General features: G+C 42.9%; 1 protein-coding gene across 21 annotated transcripts in view; it reads right to left on the bottom strand.

Annotated features, from left to right (window-relative positions):
• Positions 1 to 20,197, bottom strand: part of ARPP21 (cAMP regulated phosphoprotein 21) — a 256,531-nt gene that overhangs the window by 46,121 nt on the left and 190,213 nt on the right. For 19 of the 21 annotated variants that reach the window (XM_079947781.1, XM_079947782.1, XM_079947784.1 and 16 more), the window contains 4 exons: positions 15,625 to 15,855; positions 14,309 to 14,472; positions 11,521 to 11,625; positions 7,507 to 7,764 (listed from right to left, as the gene is read on the bottom strand). In XM_079947781.1, the coding sequence (XP_079803907.1) occupies positions 7,507 to 7,764; positions 11,521 to 11,625; positions 14,309 to 14,472; positions 15,625 to 15,855 (758 nt within the window). The remainder of the gene's footprint in view (positions 1 to 7,506; positions 7,765 to 11,520; positions 11,626 to 14,308; positions 14,473 to 15,624; positions 15,856 to 20,197) is intronic. The other 2 variants (XM_079947777.1, XM_079947778.1) reach the window with 1 other exon arrangement.

Raw genomic sequence — 20,197 nt, 5'->3', positions numbered from 1 at the left:
ATTAATCCAGTCCGCGAGTCTCTTTGTCTTGCAGTTTTTTCGTCTTGCAAAGCACGGCTATTAGCGGATTAGCGGATTAGCGCTATTAGCGATTTAGCGGCTATTAGCGGCTATTAGCGGCTTAGTGGCTTAGAAAAAGGGGGGGAAGGGAAAAAACTCGCAAGAACTCGCAAGACGTTTCGTCTTGCGAAGCAAGCCCATAGGGAAGCACCTCAAAAGACGGAAAACTCTTTCATCTAGCGAGTTTTTCGTCTTGCGAGGCATTCGTTTTGCAGGGCACCACTGTATAAACTCCTGCTAGATTGGGAAGTAAAAGAGGAAGAAGTTAAAGAAGCAATGATCAAATGGTCCAAATATTTTGGTCATACCATTCAGATGGCTGCTTGGGGGAAAATCTAAAGTTCACTGCTTGTTATACATTAAAGGAAAACTTCATGAAAATGTTTTATAGATGGTACATGACCCCCAGAAAATTGGCAAAAATGTACAAAACAAAATCAAATATATGCTGGAGGTGTAAGCAAACTGAGGGAACAATGTAACATATGTGGTGGGGTTGTACAAAAATCAAAAACTTTTGAGATATCATCTATGAGGAGTTTAAAAAAATGTTTAAACAAACATTTGCAAAAAAATCGGAAGCTTTCCTCCAAGGCATTTTGACAACAGATATTCCAAGTGATAAGAGGGAGGGTATTCCTATATGCAACAACAGCAGCGAGAATGTTGATTGCTAACGTTTGGAAGGGAGAGAAAACTCCAACGAAAAAGGAATGGCAGATAAAACACTCTGAGTATTTGGAACTTGCAAAGTTGACAAAAATAATCAGGAATCAAACCAACCACAAGTTTATAAAAGATTGGGATTGTTATAGAGGGTACTTAAAAACATTGTTCCCAAGTAAAATCTTTAGTATGCTTTGACTAATTTTCACAAACTAAATGACAGATGGATAATGTATCTCATACAATATGGATGATTGATAAGGTGGAAAAAAAGGACACAGTTTAAAAAGGGGAGGGGGACGACCCGCAGGGAGGTAGACGGAAGTCATATTCAAAAAGTTGAAGACTAATTATTTTTTATTTAAGGTTCCTGAGATACAGGGTGTGGAATATTTTTATTATGTATGGGTGTTTTTTCATTATTTATCTTTTTTGTATCCTATTTTGATGACGAGTTGTAATATCTAATGAAACCATAAAGAGCATGGGGGGGGGGAGAGAAAAGAGTCTCCTTAGGTAAGGTATTCCACAAGCAAGACACTGAAACTGAAAATGCCTTCTCTCCACTTGTCTCAGAAGGAAGAGGAGAGCCTCAGATGATGGCCTTTGTGGTTAGCATCACTGATGCAGGAAAAGATGGTGCAACAAGCATCTTAGTCAACAGCACTTTGAACTGGGCTCCCTTAGCCTGCTAATTTGCAAAGCCAAAAATAGCAGGTGAAGATCTCAACGCTTTCAGAAAAGCACAGTTCCCAAACCGCTAAAGGTTGCAAACTAATTTAGCAGAACGGCTATCACGAGACCACTTGTGTTGTGCGGGGTGATCTGCAAAGCCACTACTGAGTTTCGGCATAACTGAAACTCAGCTGTTCTGCCTAGCAGATTCCCATTTAGTCTCTCGGAGACCAACTTAGCTGCTCTCTCTGCGCTAATGACAACAGCAGCATGTCATCAGCATATACCAATAGGTTCACAAAAATAAGACCAAATGTGAAACGGGGAAGCCAGCAGTATTTTATATCTCTGGGAGAGCAGCAGCCGTGTTGGGAGGTGTTGCTCAACTGGCCTCCCAGCATGGAGGTTGTTGCCAGTGACCAAGAGGGAAAGGGAAAAGGAGGAGAATGTGCACAGCAGTGGAGCCAATTTGATACAGCTGATATTGCATCCCCTCTTCCTATCTGTTGCTGGCGGCAACCCCTGTTTTGGGAAGTCAGCTGAGCAATGCTGCTCCACCCCACTGGCTGCTACTGCTCTGGGATCAATTCATTAACATACAGATTGGAAAGATTTTTGATCTAGCACATGGGTAGGGAAACCAAGGCCCGGAGGCCGAATTGCCTTCTAAATCCAGCCTGCGGATGGTCCGGGAATCAGCATGTTTTTACATGAGTCAAATGTGTCCTTTTATTTAAAATGCATCTCTGGGTTACTTGTGGGGCCTGCCTGGTGTTTTTACATGAGTAGAATGTGTGCTTTTATTTAAAATGCATCTCTCGGTTATTTGCGGGGCATAGGAATTCGTTCATTTTATTTTTTTTCAAAATCTAGTCCGGCCCCCCACAAGGTCTGAGGGACAGTGGACTGGCCCCCTGCTGAAAAAGTTTGCTGATCCCGATCTAGTATTTATATATGGCACCCTGATCAGTGTAAATAATTGTCTGCCAACCTGCATGCTCCACAGTTCTAACCACAGATTATGGCGGCTGACCCTATAAAAAGCAATGGTACTTTTGAGAAAAGCTGTTGCCTCAGGCCTTTGCTCAAAATGTAGTTTGGTATGAAAAATTCAAAGTGAGAATTGCATGTGCATGAATCTTGCCTTCTACTTATGCCACACTCACAGCCAGACTCCAAAATGGGATCTTCCACAAAAATATGGTGTGTGTTGGGTTTTGCTTGGAACACCATAAAATGCATCATAAACATAATGGGATTCCAAGCAAGCTTCAAATCTTCTTCGTAATTTCTTCACCAACTATGGCTATTAGAACTTGAAGTCTAACATCCAAGCAAAATTGATGTAAGTACAAATGTGAAAACCGATGCCAATTTAGTCTATGAGCTGGCAGGGTTGTGAGTGAAGGTGAACATTTTGCAGTGAAGCGTGAAAATAACCTGAGAAACCACTTAGCGGCAAATGTTCATAATAATAATTTTTTAAACGCTGCTTTGGCTCTTTATCTCCCTTCCCCCTATCCTATCTGTCACAACTCGACCACTGTGGGATACTGAAATGCATCTGTGATGTTTGTTAACTTTTCCTGATGGTAGGGAAACATTACTGGCTTTGGGACAGATACAATGAAGATAAAAGGTAAAGGTAAAGGTACCCCTGCCCATACGGGCCAGTCTTGACAGACTCTGGGGTTGTGCGCCCATCTCACTTAAGAGGCCAGGGGCCAGCGCTGTCCGGAGACACTTCCAGGTCACGTGGCCAGCGTGACATCGCTGCTCTGGCGAGCCAGAGTTGCACACGGAAACGCCGTTTACCTTCCCGCTGGTAAGCGGTCCCTATTTATCTACTTGCACCCGGAGGTGCTTTCGAACTGCTAGGTTGGCAGGCGCTGGGACCGAGCAGCGGGAGCGCACCCCGCCGCAGGGATTCGAACCGCCGACCTTTCGATCGGCAAGTCCTAGGCGCTGAGGCTTTAACCCACAGCGCCACCTGCGTCCCTACAATGAAGATAGGTCAGTACTAATCAGGACTCTTGGCTAAGAGGGCTTACAGATCCTACATACAGCCTTAAATCAAGTATCTTATCATTTTTAGGGTGCTTCTACTTTCCAGCAGATTGAGGCTGAAAGAGAAAATCAGCACTCCTTGCCTCCCTCAAAATGTGTGCTAAACATTAGTCAGTTAGTAGATGATATTGTTTATGCCCAATAACGACCACAATACAGTATGAGCACAAATCACACAACTACAAAATGAAAGACACTACATGCACCAAACCAGGACAAATCTATCATGTCCAGAATTTTAAAATACTTCTTCCAGTTAGCATCCCTAGGGTTTGGCACTTGCACTATCCAGAAAGGTTGCCGTTATCTTTCTTGTCACTAGTGCAAACAGCACCTCTCTATAGCTGATGCACTTATTGACATCTGCCAACAGACATTTAATTTTCAAATCATCTGGTTCACCTTCTAAGGAGATCTGAAAAGAGGAGGTAAGTTTAACTCTGGGTGATGCATACAATGGACAATTAATATCATTAGTATCAGAAGCTGGATTGGAAGGTGGTGATTGAAAGCACTAATATGGCTTTCCCCACATTATCTGACTTCCATGTCTATGGACTTTGTACCTGGAGTGGATTCGTACCTTGCCGATTTTTGACCCTGGCAGTTCTTGGTATGGGATGTAGCCACAGGAAGGAAGCTTCCATGAAAACCTAATTGTGTATCAGTCTTATACTTGTTATATCAACTGAGAATGTTTCCCTTTAAGACTGGTCCATTCTAGGGGCTTTGTTATACCAGGATAGAGCAGAAAGGAGAGAAAGAATGAAGATTCACTCCACATTGCTAATGGTCTTATAACTGCATACTTTAGTACCACACTTAAGAAGTCTATTAAAAATTGGTGTAGGAACACAGTTCTGCCTATCAGTCCACCACACATACAAAACACTTATTTTGGAATTTTTCTGGTCACCGCATTAACATATGCAAAGTTGCTACACGAGAAAGCCAATTAATGCAGCCATCACCTACAAATACCAAAATGCTACAGTTCTGGCTCACAACCTTTGACAAATAGAAATGGTCTTAATTGAGGTGCAAATGAATTCCAGGTGCAAGAATGTCCTTGGCGATGCTATGGCTCTGTCAGAATGGAACAGCATGCACAAAAGCTCACAATGTCCTCGGAATGCCACTCTTAATGCTTGCACCTTGACATGGAGAATAAAAAAGGCCGCCAAGGAAGCATGCGGTGTCCCGAGATGAACAAAGAGTAAGTTGAAACATGGGGGTTCAGCTTGTCAGCAATAAGACCAGACCAGACTGCAGCAGCACTTATTGTGCAAACCCTACTACAGTGTGGCTTGACAGTGCTCAGTGAGGGAGTGAAAAAATGTTATCTCAAGCAAGGGCAGTGCATTATGAAGGATCCAGTTAATATGGAGCAAGGTGAAAAAATTTGTTCTCACTGGCTTTTATAATTTTATGACAGTTCCCTCATACACTTGAATGACCAAGAAACGGAAGCCAGGCTGGATAGCTCAGTCGGCAGAGTGTGAGACTCTTAATCACGGGCTTGTGCGTTCAAGCCCCACATTCAAGCATTTCAGGGGGTTGGAATAGATGACCCTTGTGGACCCTTCTAACTCTGCAATTCTATGAAATTATGAATACAGAAAGGTATGTCTGTTAGAGACTGGACTTGCTAGATGTTTTAGCTTGTCCAAGCAGCTTGTGATGCTGTAGTGATTAGCACAAAATATACCCCTCACTACCCTAACACTGGGTAGCCTGGGCCTTACTGATAGCAGTACAACACTTGCAATATGTAAACCTCTTTGTGATGGACAGATCAGTCTATTTCTGGTCCAAGTCAAATTCACATGTGGTTTTTCATCAAGTCCATTCTGTCCAACTGCAGCATTAATTTGCATGTTGCCGGTTTTTTTAAGTACAGAAATCTGTATTTAAATATGAACTTTGATGTATAGTAAAATAATATTTTATTTCAATGTACTGTACATATCCTAAAATATCCTGTTTTAATGCATTCTGGTATGCCTAAATTGCAAAGTCTAGAGAACTGTAAAATTCATAAGGTAATTACATTCTTATCCATGTATTAGTCCAAGAGGTCAGTTTGCTAAAAATGTGAACCCAACAAAATTCTCTGCTCCTGATCCCCCCCCCACACAATTAGCAAGCTCCGTTTGTCCTAATGACAAGGGTTTTTGATACCACTTTAAAAATGTTGCTGTCTTCTAATAACTAGGCTCCTTATTTCAGAATAACCCCCCCTAAAATTAATTTGTGAGCAGCAGGCACCGAGAAAAAATTAACACAATTACTGGAGGTATGGAGAGAATACTGCCTTTAGTGCAAGCATGAATTCCTAGAAGTAACACCTAAGGATAATAACAGCAACATAGCTGACAACTGTACCTGTCCTAGTCAAATAAAATAGTTAACATAAATAAAGCAAGGGGGAGAACTGTCATATTTCTTTATTTAACCCCCCCCCCCCCAATGTTTCTGGACATAAAACTGAGAGAATGAAAGAGAGATGTGCTCTTTGGCAGCCGTTTGCTGTAATTAAGCTTTGAAATCTAGCGTTCTAATAAAAAATGCATATGGTAAGAGTTGGCTAGAAAATTCCCTGGACATTTTGCTTTCCCTTTCCTTTTCTGTGAGGATTCTCAGGATGCAGACAGGGAACTTTGGTGGCAAACAATAAAGCCTAATCAAGAAGACAGAACACATTAGAGATCTGCAGTGCCTTACATGTTCAAGTTAATTAAATATGATTCATGGCTAGTGCTTCCGCTAGATGCTATGTAGAAGCTCATACACGGGAAAGAAGGGGAACCGTGGATCATCTTTGTTAATAATAGTATGCAGAATATATCACGAAGCAGAGCATGTGTCCAAAGCCCTAGACTGAAAAGATTGATCGGTACATGCACATATATCACTTGAGCTCTCATCACCAGGAGTGCAAACTTGACTAAAATATTGGGGGAGACCAGGTAAGCCCTGCCCTGCATAACTGATCACAAGATGCGGTGCATGCAAAACATTTGAATGGCAATGCTGAGCAACTTGGGTGGGGCTGCCCTCTTAAATATTTTATTGGGGGGGGGACCAAAGGGAGTCGGCTCCCATGCTCATCACTGTAAGATTCAGCAATGATAGCTCTCAGATGAATGTGTGGGACCTTCCATTAACATAACTGTATTCCCATCATCATGCATGGAAGATGTTACATGATGCTATGGTCCATGAGCTGTGGCATAGGTGTGAACCTGACCATAATCATAGAACTGCAGAGTTGGAAGGACCCCGTGGGTTGTCTTAGTCCACCTCTCTGAAGGATTCTTTTGCCCAATGGGGGGGGGGGTTTGAACCCACGACCCTGGTCTCATGCTCTACCAACAGAGCTATTCCAGAAGAGTTGCTGAAATGAAGGAACCGCTTTGAGGGGGTTCTTCTTCACAATCAAGCAGCGCATAAATGTTAGGAAATACATAAAAAGTGAAACAAATAGAGAACCTACCCAATTGACATCGACAAAACCCCACATACACGCTAAGTATTACCAGCCCAAACCCCTCCTCCCCTCTCCCCCATCTTCTTCAACCCCAACCTTATTCTGCAGGCAACACTAATGTCTCACATCAAATGTAAAAAAGACTCTACAACCTGAAAAAAGAGGCAATACACATTCTTTTGTAAACCAAGAATTAAAACAAATTATTTTTTTTTTAAAGTGAGTCCACATGGCTAGTTAATGCATTTGCTTGTCCACATGAACCCCCTCCGCCCCCTTGTTAAGAAATGAGAAGGCTGATGGCATGTGATAATGTAATGTCCAAAAACCAAACAAACCATGGGATACAAAACTCCGTCCTATCCTGCTATGTAAATTGACCTTATGAAAATTTCACTGCCTCAGATTTTATGCATGTAGTGCTGACGCACCTTTGAAAATGTTCCTTGGCTGTCTTCACTTCCTTCAAGACTGTGCTACTGAAATAATGTAAAATGGATGCTTGAGGGTGGGGCGGGAGGCATAAGAAACCACAAATCTATGCTTACCTGAGCAGGCGGCGGCGGCTGTACATAACCCTGCGGTGGAGGTGCAGCTTGCAGTACTTGCTGGGATACTGGTGGACCTGAACCTGCAAAACCGCCGGGAGGGAGCTGTTGGCTGGATGCCATGACGTAACCAGTCTGTGGGGAAGACTGCTGTATAATAGGTGATGGGTAGACAGGACCAGAAGGCGAATCAGGGTTGTCTCCTGATGACTGACGACTTAAACTCATCTGGCTAAACTGTGTTGTCATGTCATCTCGCTGTGAGGCAAAAGTCAGTTGAAAATGATCAACAGAGATCTCTGCAGCGGATATTTAGAAAACAAAAAAAAATGGGTTCAAACAAGCATGCACAAGAAGCAGGGGAAAAGTACATTTAAGCACATACGCACACAAACACAAAATTAAGTGAAAACAAACAAACATAATCCTAAAAGCACGTAAAAACATCTCCATCACCCCCCATTAAACCATTCCCCTTCCCAAATCTAAATGGGGAATTCTACATTAGTCTTGATGACACCTTGAAAAGCTTCTCCTCTTCTGGTATTGATTTGACCCCATAACTTTTGATGGCAAAAGTTAATAAGAACAGTTTCCCAGCCACCCCCAAAGGAAGATGAATGGTTTACAAACATACTTTTTTTAAAAAGGCTCCAGCAGATCCTAATTGTTTTTACTCAGAAGTAAGCCCCAGGGTTCAATGAGACTTACGCCCAGGCAAGTGTGTATAGGACTGCAGTCTAAGGGTTTTAAGGGGCCTGGATGTTCCACTGCTAATACACAAACACTTGGGCCACTAAAGCCACCGACTCCTTTAAGGAACCCAGCTAATCAGCCTCATTCATAGAAGTTCCCTGCAATGGCCATCTGGCTATGGAAACATATGTGCTTCCTCATCAATTCAGTGTCAATGATAACGCCTCAGGAAAAACTATTTCATAAGCAGAGCAATGAAAGTTGAGGCCTGTACTCAACAGTAGCTCCATACTGTAGCTGACTGCAGGGGAAACCAATTAATGAATGCAGGTTTATAAAAATATGACAATCTACCAAACATTCATCTTATCAAGTATAAGGTAAAGGTAAAGGTACCCCTGCCCGTACGGGCCAGTCTTGACAGACTCTGGGGTTGTGCGCCCATCTCACTTAAGAGGCCAGGGGCCAGCGCTGTCCGGAGACACTTCCGGGTCACGTGGCCAGCGTGACATCGCTGCTCTGGCCAGAGCCAGAGCCGCACACGGAAACGCCGTTTACCTTCCCGCTGGTAAGCGGTCCCTATTTATCTACTTGCACCCGGAGGTGCTTTCGAACTGCTAGGTTGGCAGGCGCTGGGACCGAGCAGCGGGAGCGCACCCCGCCGCAGGGATTCGAACAGCCGACCTTTCGATCGGCAAGCCCTAGGCGCTGAGGCTTTAACCCACAGCGCCACCTGCGTCCCAAGCTTATCAAGTATATTTCCAAATAATTCTCAAGAAGGCTAAAAATGCAGTTAATGGTATCTCACATTGCTGAGAAAATCTTTTATTGGGCATTGTCAGTAAAAATAAATAACTTTAAAAAGAAATAAATAAGTACTGGTTTTCTCTTTGATTTTAAACCCTAAAGGGTTATTTATTTATTGTTGCTTTTGTCTCATTAAATGACTGGAGAAAATGTGTTGTTTTAGAATGACCTAGAAAATGAAGGGAAAGAAACAGCTGGGATGAAGGTCTAAACACACATGCCAGCCTACCTAACCTATGAAAATGTCAACTGTAATCAACAGTAACTTAATTGCAATCCTCAAACTGCATGTCAAAGTTAGCTTCACACGGGCAGTTTGACTTTTACATTTGGGATGCCCTATGTCACAAGCCTCTAACCAGTGCAGAGCCCTAACTGCATCAATGTTTCCAGAGCTCATTCCCTGAGTTCATCTTTGCATCCTCTCAAGTTTTTACCTTGGGCAATCACTTGGCTAGCATACCTAGACTGAGAATAAGAAAATGCCGAAGTTTATTTGGCTGTCTAGGCAAATCAGACAAGAGTTGGGGAAGTTACTGAACTTGACAAGAGCAAAAGTACATACGCCTGTGCTGGGGAACGATAAAGGAGTAACCTCTTCCAGCAGCAAATGGACAAGGTCACCTTGTACGAGTCTGGAAGGCCTTTCAGGCATTCACTAGCTCTTCCCACTATAAGCACGGTCTCCTCAAGTGTGCTTAGTTATTTTGCGTTCTACTAATAAATCAAGTTTGTTCTTGCTTTGCCATGATACAGTAAGCCTCACTATATTTCTCTGCTATTAATCAGTGATGCAGCAGCTGTTTTTCGTGGAGTATGTCACAGAACATACCACAAAGAGAGCTGGTGCTCTTTGTCCCTCGTCCGAAATCCTGTCTCTGAGATGGGTATCTTTTAGAAATTCTTTGTGGGAAACCTAATGCGTCTTCAAAGAGATGCACTAACTCCTTACCGCCTTGTTTTGCTATGGTTTTGCCCACACAATACAGTGGTGCCCCGCAAGATGAATGCCTCGCAAGACGGAAAACCCGCTAGACGAAAGGGTTTTCCGTTTTGGAGCTGCTTCGCAAAACGAATTTCCTATGGGCTTGCTTCGCAAGACGAAAATGTCTTGCGAGTTCCTGCGGGGGTTTTTCCCTCTCCCCCCCCCTTTCCTAAGCCGCTAAGCCGCTTATCCGATAATCTGATAAGCCACTAAAAGCCGCTAAAAGCCGGTAAGCCACTAATAGCGCTAATCCGCTAATACGTCAATGGGCTTGCTTCGCAAGACGAAAAAACCGCTAGACGAAGAGAATCGCGGAACGGATTCTTTTCGTCTTGTGAGGCACCACTCTTGCATGTACAACGGCATGCATTCACACACATCTCTTCATCGGGAAGCACTTTGTTGTTTGTGGTGCTACCTCTGCCTGCGACCATTGAGAGCTCCAAAGGAGACAGCCTGAAGTCTAACAGAAGCAATCATGTGCCCCAAGCCCCTATTTACTGAGATGAATCGGACTCATCACACCGCAGTTGGTGCTAGTTGCTTGGCCTAGAGTGCCTGATATACCTGTTCCACAGTAACCTTCACCAACCAAAGTCAGATCCCCTCCAGAGGGCTGGGGCGAAATGTGGAAGGGTTGGTTCTCTGCTACCTGTTTCCTAACTCCCCTGCAATGTTCCTGCAATGATGATGATGATGATGATGATGATGATGACTTCTCCTCGTCAACTGACCTTTCCAGCTTCTTTGCCTACCCCTCTCTCCTTTTCTGACTGAGGAAGGTCCTGCCAGTGCAACTGCGATGTTGGGATCCTTCCATAACTGCAATGTAAACCCCAAGGTATTGCAACTCCTGCCCTGTACTGTAGGGGCTAGACCGAAGTATGTATGGGCATTCATTTCCTACTGCAAAATATGTTTCCCTTTCACATGGCTGCAAGAGACCCCATGTTTCCTTTTTGAAAAGAAAAATCACAAAGTTCATGCAAATATCTTCTGCGCCAACCACAACGTCTTGTACAAGCCTTATTGAATCCTGAAATTCAGTCCAAGCCCTTACAAAACAAACCCTGAACTACTTCCTAACTAATGTCTATGCACTCAAAACACAAGTAGCTAAACACACACACACAAAAAAACACAGGTGTAACTGTAAATGCTAAAAAGGGGGAATTAGTCATGCTGGTGATGCCGTATCTTTAGCACTCCAAACACACATGAAAATAGAACAAACTGAACCAGGAGGTTTAAAAGGCAACCACCTTAGAATAATAATTTATCAATCATTAATTTGGGAAGGCAGACAAACACACACTTCCGGGAATCTTGCACCATTTTCTAGATATATATTTTTTGGCTGTGCAGGCCTAAGTGACAAGCAGTTCCAGCATCACTGAGTAAAACAAGATATTTACAGCAATTATCTTCTGTTTCTCTCCAGTTCTCCAGATAGCAATGCCCCCAAACAGAAAGCAAGCTCAGACAATGTAATCAATCCACATAAAAAGTAATAAAATCTGTAGTACCACAGGAAACTGCTGTGTTGGAGACACCGCCAGAAGATGCTGAGGAGGATAGGAAACGGCTGGATACTGTACTGACTGAGAAGAAGGCTGCAGAGCCTGAACTGGCTGAGGCAGAAAGGAAACAGAACAGAAGCAGGGAAGGGAAAGATTCAATTATTGTCCTCAGACAAAGACAGACATTTCTTAATTTGAGCCAAGGTCGGAACAATAGCCTGCAACTAAGGATGACATCTTCCAGCTCATCTAGCATAGGGCACAATAGGTCAGATATCGTCGTTTTAAGACTGAATTCCCCACTCCTGCACGCCTGCAATACTAACTCAGTGGCGAAAAGCCTGTTTGGTTTAACACTAAGAAACACAACACTGCGGGACCTGACATCTTTCCGCAGGGCCTGCAAAACAGAGCTGTTCCACCAGGCCTTTGGTCAGGGCACAGCCTGACCCCCTCCTCTGGCAATCTGCACAGAATTTTGCTTAATGGTTGCCATCAATTTGATTCTAATTAATTTTATAATGAATGTTTTTAGAATGTTGGATTATTTTGATTGTTGTTAGCCGCCCTGAGCCCAGCTTCGGCTGGGGAGGGCGGGATATAAATAAAAAAAATATTATTATTATTATTATTATTATTATTATTATTATTATTATTATTTCCATTATTTCCAATGCAATGCTGATGTAATGCTCTTACTTGGATGATGTGAGGGCTTGTACAACTGTGCTGGCATTGGGACTGATGTGGAATTTATTGCTGAGGAGCAAGCCATAGAAATGGCCCTTTGAAAATGTGTACCTAGCACCGTGGGTCCTTTCTTGGTGTGAGTCTCTTATATCACTGGGGAAAACTAGCAAGGATCCTGTTAACAATTAGCTTTACTGTGCACAACCTAGCAATAACAACCAGGATGCAATTGCCATCATGCCCATTAGGAGAAAAAGCTGGGTCACTTAAATAAAGGTTCTGCATATACTCTGCATTTCTACAAGTTTAGTTCCCCACCACCATCTGCCTCAGTATCTGGAGGTATGCGTGCGAATAATTTGCATGTCTCCTAGGCATTATTAGCATCAAAAAGGATGTTAGCTACATCATGTCAAATTCAGTGACAATTAAATTCCAAAGCAAATTTGTATCTCAGATAGGATTGTTCCTCCTCCTTTTCTTTTGTTTGGCAGAGCAGGCAAATCTTTTCCTAGCATGGAGATCACTTCCCCCCCTTCCAGTTTCACAGGAGCTCTCTAGCTAGGGTCCTTCATTATGTGCCCCCCTCCATTGGGGTAGGGGAGGGAGGCTGGCAACAAGAGAATGGGTCATTTCAATGGTGGCCCACCATTTGTGGAATGTTTTCTCCGGGAAGGCAAACCTGGCACCATAGATTTAAATGCCATGCAAATACCATTTTCCCCCTGCGCTTTTGGCCTCTCCTAAGTGCACTGTGTTTTCATTAACTGTGCATTTTTGAGTTTTTTATTTGAATTGTTCTGCTTTTAGTTTTTTATTGTTGCTTTAAATAGGTTTTAATGTAAATCACTTTGAGTGGATTTATGTAGGATTCAGATGATGATGGGGTGGGGTGGGAGGCAGGGGAAGCAGAGAGCGCCAATGTCTCAAACAAATGGATGGCTCACAATAAAGGACACCTTCAAGAACATGCATAGCCACTGCTGAATTGGCCTTGTGGATGGGAGACATTATATACAGACGTGCTGTTTACCTATGGAGGAGGTACATAGAATCATAGAATCATAGAGTTGGAAGAGACCACAAGGGCCATTGAGTCCAACCCCCTGCCAAGCAGGAAACACCATCAGAACACTCCTGACATATGGTTGTCAAGCCTCTGCTTAATGACCTCCAAAGAAGGAGACTCCACCACACTCCTTCGCAGCAAATTCCTCTGTCAAACAGCTCTTACTGTCAGGAAGTTCTTCCTAATGTTTAGGTGGAATCTTCTTTCTTGTAGTTTGGATCCATTGCTCCGTGTCCGCTTCTCTGGAGCAGCAGAAAACAACCTTTCTCCCTCCTCTATGTGACATCCTTTTATATATTTGAACATGGCTATCATATCACCCCTTAACCTCCTCTTCTCCAGGCTAAACATGCCCAGCTCCCTTAGCCGTTCCTCATAAGGCATCGTTTCCAGGCCTTTGACCATTTTGGTTGCCCTCCTCTGGACACGTTCCAGTTTGTCAGTGTCCTTCTTGAACTGTGGTGCCCAGAACTGGACACAGTACTCCAGGTGAGGTCTGACCAGAGCAGAATACAGTGGCACTATTACTTCCCTTGATCTAGATGCTATACTCCTATTGATGCAGCCCAGAATTGCATTAGATTTTTTAGCTGCCGTGTCACACTGTTGGCTCATGTCAAGTTTGTGGTCAACCAAGACTCCTAGATCCTTTTCACATGTACTGCTCTGGTGCAATGCACAGCTTGGAAAGCTGCCATGGTAATGCAAACAAACCTCCTAAATTATATCGGTTTGGGACTGGTGAGCAGGAGGAATCCATGATATTTTACAGGCTCAGAGGGGTGCCCTGTATGACCCCTTGCAAAGCTGCTGAGGGAAACAACTATTTGTGTGTCATCTGTAACAGTTGTGCCTTAGAGTCATCGGTGTTTCAAGGTGTCACTGGATGCAAATCTTGCATGATGCACTACTTCAGTGCCTTAACTGCTCCTTGTCTGGCTGGGCCAAGAAAAAGGCAGCACCAAATAATACTGCTCTAATAGACTTACACTGGATCCATAGCTGCTAGCATATAGGCAGACATTTCCCCCTTACCTGCGTGACAAGGTGACTTGTAATTTGTTGCTGTGGTTGCTGCACAGGTGGCTGGGATGAAGGCGGTTGCTGAGACTGTCCAACTATCTGGCTTCTAATAGGCTGTTGACTGCTGGGTGGGTTGTATATTGCAGGTGTACCATCAGGGTTTACAAATGGTTGACCTGGAGCAAATCAATACTTAATGTGCTTTTCAAGACAACTTTGCAAAAATAGAGCAACCACCAAACAAAGAACTAGCGCAACACATTTAATTCTCTTAAAAATGTATGGATATCTTCCCCAAAGCCTCAAGTACTGATTAATGGAAATGTTCCAAGTTCAAAGCAACAAGGTTAGATATTATTATTTTTTTGCACCGTTGAGACTTTGTCAGCCATTAGCCAATGTTTTCTCTTAAAGTGCACTAAATCAGAAATTACAGAATCTGAATAAATTGTTAAGTTCACTATGCTTGTTCTTCTCTAAGACAAATGAATTGAGTGCACAATTAGTTAAGAATGCCTCCTTCATTCTGTGATTCTATAAAGGAATGGCCATATCAGTTAGAGATATAGGTAGGTAGCTGTGTTGGTCGAAACAAAATAAAAAAAATTCCTTCTAGTAGCTTAGAGACCAACTAAGTTTGTTATTGGTATGAGCTTTCATGTGCATGCACACTTCTTCAGATACACATATCAGTTAGTTCAACTGACTGATTAAGAGTGCAATCCTACATGCCTTCTTAGCAGTAAGACCAAATTCAAAGGGACTTACACTCAGAAAAATGTATATAGGATTGTAGCCTAATGTGGAACTTTAACTGATCTTTAGCTGAAGCCATCAGATCATAGACAGATGCTTTCTTCAGCATAGATAGATGCTTTCTTCCTTTTGAGAGCTTATGACCCATGCTGATCTTCTTTCAAATAATAACTGCATTCCAGTAAGCTCTTAATGCATTAAGGGTTCTTAATGAAAAATTTAACTCCAGGTATCCATTCGCTCCCTCTGTGCTGACATGCTATGTATTAGGTCTCCACATTTTTCTTTTGGTGGTACATTATTAATGGCGCTGTTCACTGCTCATGAAATACCTATTCAGCGCATAGTTTACTGATGAGGTAGTTTCTTTGCCCAAAAGAAGGAACCCTGTTTGGACATTGCCCTTCATGTGATTGTAACCTCACCTGTAGATCCCCAAGGAAAGATGTGGTCTCTGATTGCAAGATATCTGTCTCTTGGAAACTGCAATTCCTGTTTTAGTAGTAGTAGCACCCAGATTTTTCTATGGGCTGTGGTTAGCTAAAATATTAGGAAACATGAAACCGACTGACCTGTGTGTGGATTGAGCAGGATACTTCCCGGTGGAATCCCTGCAGCTTCAAGTGGAAGTATGATGTAGCTGGTGTTGTTTGCTACTACCTGGCCACTTATTCCATTGTCTGTATAGGGAACATTGCTAGAAGAGGTGGCTGTAACTCCAGGGACAACTGATGCACTTTGGAGAGGTTGATGCGTTCGTGACAGAGATCCTGAGGACCCAGCACTGCTGGAAGACTCTGAACCTGAAAAAAAAGCCAGGTTTACTGTAATAAACACTACATCCACAGGGTAGACAGGGCTTATGGACTAGGCAACAGCCACATTACTAAGTAACTTATACAAAACAAATTATTTATCTGTAACCTCATCCAAAGCATTTCTCCCCCAACTGCAATCTTGGATGAGTTTGCAAAGCCTGCTAGTATCACTTGGAGACCATGGTTGTGACATGCAACAGTGCAAGCACCTCATCCAACATGGAATATTGGGTGGCATATATTGCTGACGAAAATTTCATGTTACAAATGACAGACAATTCATGATCATTGACCAGGTATAATATGGCTATGCTCTACCGTGTGTGTATGTTTAAAATGCATTTGATGACATCCAGCTAGTTTGTAGAACGGACTTATGCTCATGCAACCAACTTTCGTTTTCTCTCTCCCTTCCCACAGTCCCTGCTAACCACCCAAAAATCAGCTCTGGAAGGCTGGGAGACCCTCCAGAGTGTATTCAAAGCGCAGGGGGCTACAGGATGGAGGAGAGGAAGTCTCATTGTGCTGGTGGAAGTCTGCTTGCACAGCTCTGGGTATTACTCATGGGGCTGGATCTAAACTAGTTATAACATTACTAGTAGAATGCAGCAGCTTTAGCTGACTTCCTAATTGCAAGCCAAGGTCGGTGTCGTGGTGGGATTCTAGGCTTGTTCAACATGAAGCAGGATCTGCGCAGGGCACCCAGAGTCAAAGCAGCCCCACCCCCCAAAAAACACCTTGTGGTATCCAAAGTACATGGTCAGTGAGCAAAGCCAGGGATAAGGTTTGCCAAAGAGTGGCAAGATTGTGAAGCATTCTGTGGCACTGCCTAGCAAATCACATTGTCGGATCAATGGGAAACAAGGTGTTTCAATTTTCCAGCTCAAAAAGACTCTGCATTCAGTAAAGCAAACACCCATAATACAGACTCCAATATAAAAGCAGTGAGAGGAGATAGAAAACTCTGACAGTCGGCACTACTAGGCATCTTCACCAGTTTGTGGGTGCTTTCAGTGCAGACGCAGTTCATCACCTGCTGTTAAATGAGCTACAGTTCAGCACTATTCCTTAGCAGAGGTTTTCAACCTTTTTGAGTCCACAGCTCCCTTAACTAACTACATTCTTTCTGTGGCACCCCTGTGGGGCTCAGCAGCCCAGTTACGTCACCCCTTGCCTATAGCCTCTCACCCCTTTTCAAGCACCCTCCCTTGTGGAGTGTTCCCTCAGCCTTCTCTCTGTTCCCCTCTCCTTGGGAGTCCCCCAGGCAGCTGCCGCAGCCACTCCTGATCTCTGAGCCATCTCAGCTCCTGGCAACTAGCGCCCCCTGGCCAGCCCCAGAGGCACCATTTGCCTGGGGAGTTTGCAGCCAGGGCTGCTGCAACAAATAGTTGTGCAAGCCTTTGGGGGGCAGAGATGCAAGGGAGCATCAGAGGAGGGAAGGAAAGAGGGACAAAGGCTAGTGTGGCCCATGGCACGTGTGACCATCTTTCAAGGCAATCCAAGGTGCCATGGCACACTGGTTGAAAGCCTTAGCAAATCCACACTGTAGCTGGAACTCAACATTTTTACCATTCCTTATTTTAAATTTCCAGGTTTTAAGATGCCTCTGCTGCAGATTACAATTACAGACTACAACACTAGCAATGGTCACTGTGTGGTACATTGTGGCCAAAATCAGGCTGTTATTCATATAACTACACTAAAGTTGTGTCCATAGTTACTTTGACATAGTGTGCTATTGTTTATGAAGAGGAGGGGGAAACACCAACAAAAGTTTTAGCTCTCATTAATGCTCCCACCCCATGTGATGCTAACATTGCAGTTGTATAGCTGCATTACATTTACATTGTTTTAACTGAATATTTTGATGATGTCATACATTGCAGGAGTGCAGCCCAAGTGATTTGTTAAATTATTAACTTTCCCAGCCTCGGTATTGATTTATAGCTTTAATAATGCATCCTTCCATATCCATTATAGCTCACAATATGCGAGCAACAAGGTAGTATATTATTGGCAAGGGATAAACTATGCTTTTAAATTAAAATGGATTTTTTGGGGGGGTCAGCACAACATGTGATTAAAGTGTAAAGGGAGGTTACTAATAACGTTTAGAGATGCTCAGCTAATTGTGGTGACTGAGTACTGTCATATCACGAGAGTTCTTTCTCGTTTGCTTTGTGGGAACCAACACTGTAGTAAATGAATGTGGTGGACTAATGCAGAACACTGAGGATGGTGAATGCCATATAGGAGGACCCAAGGGCCATAATTGCTGTTGGCCAACTTTCTGAGGGCTGCATGGCCAACATGAAAGTGAACGTAACCCAGGTTTGAGCACAGAAATATGCATGTATGTAGGCAGACCTTCACAGGGAGTTAGAGATGCACACAAACAGGCAAGCAGGCAGACACACTGAGGCATACAGACCCCCAGCTCCATTGTCAAACTGTGCCCATCAGTAGAGGAGGGGTGGGAATCATCCTTCTCATCACAGTACTGAGCTTCGCAGAGAGGTTATTCTCCCCCTAGCCTCTGATTATTTTGAAAAAATGACTTTTATCTCATGCATTCTGCTAGTGGAAGAGAATAAAAGTGCCCAGGAAAGCAGAGCATGCTCACTCTTTCCTCTCTCTGGAACACTCCAATCTTCTAGCCATGATGGCATACAAGGAGGAGGATTTTGCTGAGGGTTGGAGAGCTACTTCATGGGCAGCAGGTTCACCACATCCTGTTGTATAATTTACACATTTTTTTTAAAAAAAGAGTGAAATCTTAATGTATTTGTCTGCGATGAAATAATTCAGTCAACTTCCAATGCCTATAAATTATCATAATCTTCAGCCAACTGTTCTTCTTGGAAGTGTTTTTCTTGTTATCATCTGGAGTGTAAGAACTGATCTAGTTAAAGAAAATATTCATGTGTGCGTATGCATAGGTTGGCTAGGCATCTGGCTTTGTGCAGCTGCTACTGATATATGCAATTTAACATGGGTATTGGCTGTGTTCCATTCTAACAGCTGAGATTCCAGAATTGCAAGGGGTTGGGCTAGATGACCCATGGGTCCCTTCTAACTCTACAATTCTATGATTCTATCGCCCTATACCTATTTTAAAGATACAAGGTTTCAAACGAAACCTCATCTGGTAGCCTCAGGAAACATCAATAAGAGACAAGGGGACATCATGACAAGCAACTATATTCTTTTGCAGGAAATATCATAGGAAAAAAAGTTACTTCAAAATATAGTGACATATAAATCACACTACTTCAGGAGAATAACAGGGAAAAGTTATCATGAGTTGACTCTTTCCTGTTAAAAGAGACTGCATAGACTTAGCACTTTTCCTTTATGATGTCTAAAGTATTTGTTTTATGAGGAGTCTTACAAATATATATTATAAATAAATAAATTAGTCTCCTTAAAATGATTTGATCTATAAGAACTAGCACATATGAAGTATACAAGTGTCTATAGGTGTGCTTTGGCAGGGAACTGATGTAATCAGCAGTTGAATTGTTCTACCTTTCTAAATCATCCATAATTAGTAGACTCTTGTGACGAATCAGTTACAGACTTGCACTTCTTTAGAGTGCAGGTGAGGAATTGTTTGTTTGAATATTCTTCCACATCAATAACTCTCTGCACACCTATCACACTGGAATGGGAACCCTTTTTATATGGGGGAAGCATTTTTTATTCAATCCTCCCCTCATCTACAGCCTGAAGTGATCTTGTAACAGATAATTTATGCTTGTCTACAGAAAAAAACTTGAGGCTCTTTGTCAGTGACCACAAATAGACGCTTTTACTGGAAGCGACTTAGCCTTTCACTACTACAGCCAAGCAATCTCAAAAGTAGCAAGTAACTGTAATCCTCTGCATGAGTAAGCTCTACTGAATTCAGTGGGATTTAGTCCCAGGTAATTGTGGATTGCAGCCTGTGTTTGCCAGGGCTATATTAGCTATCACAAAATTAAACATAATTCTCAAAGACCAGTAGGTTAAATATGACAAAGGGTACTGTGATGGGTGATTTTTATGGCAGGAGTTCCTAAACTGTGGTCCACGAACCATCAGTTGTCCATCAGCTTCATTTGGATGGTCTGTGGCATGTCTGTGGATTTGTGGTTGAAGATGGGAGATGACACATCCATTGTATTAAATATCCCTACGGATTTCAATTGCTACAGCAAGGAGGGAAATCTGTAAGTGGTCTGCCAAGACCCTCAGCAAAAGTTTGTGAACCAGTTTTATGTTCCTGGAAACTGATAATGACTGCTTGCCATACGTAAACAGAAAACCAGTTTGACTTCTTAACTTG

This window comes from Podarcis cretensis (assembly GCF_951804945.1).
Source record: "Podarcis cretensis genome assembly, chromosome: 12".
Taxonomy (NCBI): Eukaryota; Metazoa; Chordata; class Lepidosauria; order Squamata; family Lacertidae; genus Podarcis; species Podarcis cretensis.
Note: the sequence above shows the minus strand (reverse complement) of the source record. Positions and strands in the feature narration are given on the sequence as shown.